Here is a 6,718-nt window from a genome sequence, read left to right on the forward strand (position 1 = left end):
GACTTGCTGGGTTCCGGCGATCCTTCTGCCTCAGCCTTCCCAGTAGCTGAAACTATAGGTGTGCACTACCACACTGGGCTAATTTTTTAATTTACTGTAGAGACGAGGTCTCACCATGTTGCCAAGGCTGGTCTTGAACCCACGGGACCAGGCAGTCCTCTTGCCTCGGCCTCCCAAAGTGCTGGGATTACAGGCTTGAGCCACCATCCCTGGCCATATCTACCTTTCAAAATGTGGACATCTGCATATGTCACCAACTCAAGCCACAAACCCACACTGGTGTTGACCAGACACAGACTGGGGGTGAGCGGACTTCCCTTGCACCTGATGGAAGTGCATGCTGGCAGACAGACGTCCTCTAAAACGCTCTTTCTGCGCTCCTGCTCTGACCCTGAATCCACAATCCAGTCCTGAGAATAGTGTACCCAGCCTGACGGGTTTGGAAGCACAGGTTGAGGGTCATGGCTGTCCTCAGTTCACAGAAACCGGGAGCCATGGATCTGTTCTCACCTGAAGAGGGTGCCCACACCTAAATTCACATGAGCTCCTCCAGAACGGCCCCCACCCACCACCCAGGACCACTCTCCTGGCAGCCCTGCGCCATCTGAGCAGGAGCCCAGTGCTCCCCAGATGCACCTGAGTTTCCAAACCTCACAAGAGCAGATACTACCACGGAGCTCCAGAAAATGCCCCAAGTTCCCTCGAGACCCCAACAAATGCCATGCACACTAAGAGAAGACCGAGGAAACACAAAGGTTAAACTTTCCAATAGGCTCAAGATAACAAGACCAGAGCCCAAGCTGCTGCGGTAATGGGGCTTGTGCCGTGCAGAGTGAACGCCCACAGGTGGTTCCTGCGAGAGCCTGAAGACACAAAGCTGGCAGCAAGGAGGGAGACGGACCTTCATCATCAGCCAGAGACACACTAGCTTTTCTTTTTCTTCCAGGCATTCCTGAATCCTGAAACACAGAAAAATCACAAGCATGAGCTCTAAACCCACAGAACAGGAAACCAAGGCAGAAGCACCTTGTGGGCTGTGCCCGTGGGACAGTGAAAGCCCTGAGGAAGCTTGCCGGGACAGCCCGGCCTCCACATGACTCAAATCAAAAGCCACTGTGTCAGCCGGATCATCCCAAACGGACAACCCATATGACACCAGAGCTACAGAGTGCCAGGTTATTTTCAAAGTAGATGGATTTGACCATGAAAAGGAGTAATACTCAAAACCTACACATTTCTCCAGATTAAAGCAAAGAGCTCCACTGACTAGAGCGTGTAATTCATCCACACTGCCTCCGTGCTTCCTCACAGCATGCAGTAACAATCCTGAACTTACCAGAAAGTTTTCTGGTAGCAAGTCCAGTCCCTTAGGTCTCCATTCTTTCCCTGAAGAGAAAGGAAGGTGGTTGGCGTCCCCAACAGCCACGGAGCAGGCACTGTTCCTCATGCTTGGCAAGGCTCGTCTAAGTTGTGCCTGCGCCGCTGTCCACGTGCAGGGCTAGGACAGGACATGCGAGGCTGGCCTCCCCTCCCGTGACCCGAGGCAATGGTTCTCATCATCTTCTGGCGCTACAACTTCCAGGAGCAGCCCCTCTCAGCCTCCATTTCCTCACAACAGGAGGGGCAGGACACCCGTCCCTGCCAGGGTCACTGTGAGACTCGAAAGAGACAGTAAACTCTGCCTCCATCAAGTGCCTGGCACAGACCAAGGAGACTGACTGGTGGGGCAGCTGCTGCAGAAATATCTGGAAGGAAGAACGACACAGAGACACTGCACAGCCAGACCCCTGGGTAAGCCCCGCATGGCGAGTGCCACAGTGAGTCCATTCTGTCCAGCGACCGACCACAGGGCGCAGGCTCAGAACCCCAATTCTGAGAGTGGCCCAGAGTTGATCAACATCAACTCAAACCAGCACATCTCTAAAGAACAGAAAAGGAAACTAGAATGGATGCACAGAGAGAAACATAACAACCAGCAGAGCGGATGCTCACAAGTAGCTGATGGGCAAGCACTCTCCCTGGGCTGGTGTCGGGTGAAGCCATGATGCCACGAGGCACCAGAGAGCAGAGGATCTGGACAAAGTGCAGCCTGAGATGCATGAAGCCCTTTCCTAAAGCATCATACCTCTCTTGGAAGCTCTCTGCAAATTTAAGGCCTTTTTCCTTTTTTCTTCTAATTCTACTTGTAGTTTTATTTCCACAACCTAAATGCAAAAAGTTAAATATATAAGCATATTACTAAGGGTGTAAATTGTACAAGTCCTGCATGTAAAAATGTTAAAACTCACAGATACAGCCTAAAAGCATAATGTCCAACCTCATTTCAAATTACTTTTTTACTGTAGCCTGCCTAAATTCTATTAGGTAGTAAGATAAGAATTAAAATTTTTAACAAGCAAGAAAGAAAACAGTCACTCTGTTTTTGTTTTTTTCTTGAGTCAGAGTCTCACTCTGTCGCCCAAACTAGAGTGCAGAGGCATGCTCACAGCCACCACAGCCTTGACCTGCTGGGCTCAGGGGATCCTTTTACTTCAGCCTCCCAAGTAGCTGGAACCACAGACATACACCACCACATCCAGTTGACTTTTTTATTTACTGTAGAGAAGAGGTCTCACCAAGTTGCCCAGGCTGGTCTCAAACCCGTGGGCTCAGGCAACTCTCTCGCCTCCACCTCCCAAAGTGCTGGGATTATAGGCATGAGCCACCATGACTGGCTGAAAACAGCCACTCCGGATGTCCGCTGCCTTTAGTGACTCACACCAATACTCAAAATAATGGTCTGCAGGGCTCCTCGCCACAAGGTCAAAAATCTCAGAGCACATGGTCACAGTTGACCATGTGTCATGTGAAGACAGACAGAGGCAAGAGCACGCTTTTGTGAAACCCTCTAAAAGGCCAAAAGCCCAGGAAGGAGCAAACAGGGCCAAGGCTTCACACCTATGAGCTTCCTAAACCACAGCACTTTTGCCTTCTGTCTCCAGGGTTATCTCACAGTCAGGCAGCCTCACCAGCTCAGAGAAGTCTGGTTTTTATGACCCCATTAAAACTGCAGAACATACCTGTTCAATGTTTGACCAAAAATATTCTATCTCTCGGGCGGCCGAGGCAGCTATACGCCTCAGTCTGCTCTGTTCTTCTTTCCTTCCCCTTTCTTCACGAAGTTTCTTTTCTTCATGATGGCGTGCTACAGTTCTAACAAGCTAGCAAATAAAAGTTCAAGAATTTTAGGTGGTACTCTATGTCATGCTAGAAAAAAAAGGATACATCAAGCTTTTAAAAATCTTCTCAGCCTAAAATTAAATACAATTAATTCCGTCAGATACATTCTCAAGTGCTCTTAGGGTACACTAGGAGAAACATTAACACAAGCATAAGCCACCATCAATGTTTCTGCTTAACTATTCTAGAAAGTGTTATTTTACTGACTACACATATCTTTCTCAAAAAATGAAATACCATACTGCACTACAGTCTTCTTTCCCCACTCAACATATGAACATCTCCTCTCCATTCAATAAGCGTACATCAACATCATTTTTAATAGGCCATACCATATTTCATTTCAAGAATACTGCAAAACTGATTTAGTCCTAAGTGTAAAAACTGTGGGGTAAGGATAATTCACATCTTTAAAGCTTTTGCTTTAAATTGCCAAACTGCTTTCCAGAAGTTTACAGCCTTTATATACCCACCGGCAGAACCTCAAAAAGGTAATGAGACACAAGTTAAAAAGAGCACACCGTCAGAGCCCTGGGAGCATGGTCACCATCAGCCCACCCGCTCCAGTAGGGGAAGGGCACCCGACTGCCACGCAGGCTCTGTGCATAAGGCCCTGCTGTCACTCATCCCCAGCGAGTCCCACAACTGCCAGCCCGGGCCCCGAGGGCATAGGGGCCATTCTGCAGCCCCTCCCTGTCTACCGCGCGGAAGGAACGAGGCAGGAGTACAGCTCACGTGCTCAGAGCAACCACCAGCCTGCTCCTCAGCCCACCCCCCCAGCCCCTGTCAACTAACCTCACCCTGTCACGGTCAGCATCCATGTGACCAGACTGACAGCCACATGCCCAACCCAGTATCCACATGTCCAGCCCAGTGTCTACCTGTCCAACTTGGTGTATACCCATCCAGCCTCCTGTCCTGTGAGCCTGGTGTTTTCCTGTTGAACTCAGTGTCTACCTGTCCAGTCCAGTGTCCACATGTCCAGCCCAGTGTCTACCTGTCCAACTTGGTGTCTACCTGTTCAGCCTTCTGTCCTGTGAGCCTAGTGCCTACCCATCCAGCCTCTCATCTTATATGCCCAATATCTACATATTTAGGACCACCTTCATTTATGAAAAAGGAAGAGCTTAAGGAATGAGCTGGGTTTTTTTTCTGGAATACTCATGAATCTGACTTGACGCCCTTTATATTCAGAACCGCACTCCCCACTGCTCCTCCCATGTGGTCTTAATTTCCTCTCAGGAAAGCAAGGGGAAGAATTCAGGGAAGCAAAGTGGACAGGGAGGGGACAAAGGACCCACCCCTACCCAAGGAGTACAGGGACCATGAAGGAAGAGCTGCAGGTCCTCGAAATAGAGACAGTGATACAGTAACGACAGGGGAACAAGCAGGGCCACAGGTAGCCACACAAGGAAAGGACAATTGCTTCCTACCCTGCGGCCGGAGCCTTCTAGAAACATGTCACTTGACTTCACTTTACTAGTATTAGTAGGAGGACCTCCAGAGATTATCCCAAGGACTGTGTGCCTGCTTTGGGAACAGTACGAAGAAAATAAAGCTAGCAGCCTGGGCAGGAAGAACAGAAGGGTAATGGGGAGGCAGGAAAGCCTGGGGATGGGCCCTGACCACCCCTCGGCCCACTCAGGCTACCTTCTGAGTCCCAGCCTCCTCGGTCCACTGAACAGATCAGGGCAGCCGCCTGGCCCTGGGTGCTGAAGGCATCCTGATTCCAACAGCCAGGCTTAAGGAAACTAACTTCCTCACTCTAGCAGTCTACACTGAGCTCTGAAGACAGACAGTAAGGACACAGCATCACTGCTCTCCCAACAACAGGGCAGCATCCTTACCAGACCTCCTGAGGCAAGGTCTGTGGAAAACTGGGCTGGAGGCTGCCCACCACTCACAGTGCCCCCACTGCAGTCACCCCCTCTGGACACAGCACAGCGGTTGCCTGCATTAAGCCCACCTTCTTCGCAGCAGCCACCTTCCACCTCCTCTCCTGGGCGAAGTCTGTGGCCATCCACTGCATCTCCTCCAGCAGGTAGTCCCAGTGGGATTTGGGGCGTGGGGCCTCCTGCAGCTTGGGCAGCCGCCTCAGAGACCACAGGCCTTCCTTCCTTAAATCTGCTATGCGCTGATGCACCTGGTTTTCCTGCAGCAAATGAGGGAGGCAGGGATCAATAGGTATTGATGAAGTTCCTTTGACCAACTCTGACCACAAGTATTTGCAGCCCTACTATGTGAAAGCCTCATTTAGGGAGAGACAGAGCTTGAGGAGGTCACAGATGAATAATAACATAAGACGAGGGCAACAGAACTGACTTTCTCCACAAGTCTACGGTCACCAGAAAAGTTTAAGCCTTGGTTTTAATCTTGTCTCTGTTGATCACAAACTACGTTCGGTTGTTCAGTTTTAAACTATCACATTCTTAAAAGTTAAAACCAAACATGCTTCACAAATTGGAATACATTTCAACATCTTCTTGAACACACTTACCAGTGTTATCTGTTCCGCCAGCGTATCCTGAGAGTTGTCTTGGGATGAAGTGGCACTCTGAGCAGGACTCTGTGGTTTGGGGGTGGCCAACACAGCTGCCCCCGGGGCCCGGGACGTGACGGGAGACAATGCCTTGTTGGCTGCTGAGGAGGGTCTGCTTACTGGAGAGGAACGAGCAGGCGAGGGTCCTGGGCCTGAGCCACTCACGGGTGTGAGGGACGAGGTAGAGGAGGAGCTGGGCAGAGATCGCGGGCAGGGAGGGGTAGGATCCACAGGTGGCCTTGTCGACACCGCCGTCTAACAGGCAGAGGACAGGTGAAGAAAGGTCAAGACACGTCAGGACAGTCCCCAGCACCCAAACACCAGAAAGCGCTCACACCATCAGAGACAAGCCCGACCAATGCCTTCTTCTCCATATCAGTGCAAGCGAACAAAAGAAATCACATCCACAGGGATAAACTCTCACATTTCAATAATCAGCCTGAACATGAATAAAAATAAAAATAAATAAAAAAGAAATCATGTTCACAAGCCACAACTAAAAAAGCCACATACTAAACTATGTCTACAAAAAACAATATATTTTACTTCCACAAAACCAAACAAGAACTCTCACTATAAACTGTCTTGCTTTTTCTTTTTGTTGTTGTTACTTTTTCCAGCCTTTTCTCCACTATTTTTTTTTTGGACAGGAAAATATAGTTCATTTAAAAAGTAAATTAGAGCCGGGCTCGGTGGCTCAGCCTGTGATCCCTCACCTTTGGGAGGCTGAGGTGAGTGGATTGCCCGAGCCCGCGGGTTTGAGACCCGCCTGGGCAGGCGAGACCTCATCTCTACAATAAATCAAAAAAATTAGCCAGGCGTGGTAGCGCGTGCCTGTAATTCCGGCTACCTGGAAGGCTGAGGCGGAAGGATCGCCAGAGCCCAGCAGGTCGAGGCTGAGGTAGCTGGGAGCGGCCACTGCACTCCAGTCTGGGCGACAGAGTGAGACTCCAACTCAAA

The 6,718-nt window shown here is 50.0% G+C and overlaps 1 protein-coding gene across 1 annotated transcript in view; it reads right to left on the bottom strand.

Annotated features, from left to right (window-relative positions):
- EP400 (E1A binding protein p400) overlaps window positions 1-6,718 on the bottom strand; it is a 117,488-nt gene that overhangs the window by 82,595 nt on the left and 28,175 nt on the right. Inside the window, exons 6-11 of the mRNA XM_021715187.1 lie at window positions 5,717-6,013; window positions 5,186-5,371; window positions 3,060-3,200; window positions 2,126-2,204; window positions 1,337-1,386; window positions 902-959 (exon numbers count right to left, since the gene is read on the bottom strand). Coding sequence (XP_021570862.1) covers window positions 902-959; window positions 1,337-1,386; window positions 2,126-2,204; window positions 3,060-3,200; window positions 5,186-5,371; window positions 5,717-6,013 — 811 coding nt within the window. The remainder of the gene's footprint in view (window positions 1-901; window positions 960-1,336; window positions 1,387-2,125; window positions 2,205-3,059; window positions 3,201-5,185; window positions 5,372-5,716; window positions 6,014-6,718) is intronic.

This window comes from Carlito syrichta, unplaced genomic scaffold, assembly GCF_000164805.1.
Source record: "Carlito syrichta isolate Samal-C Ts95f unplaced genomic scaffold, Tarsius_syrichta-2.0.1 Scaffold306821, whole genome shotgun sequence".
In the NCBI taxonomy this organism is placed as follows: Eukaryota; Metazoa; Chordata; class Mammalia; order Primates; family Tarsiidae; genus Carlito; species Carlito syrichta.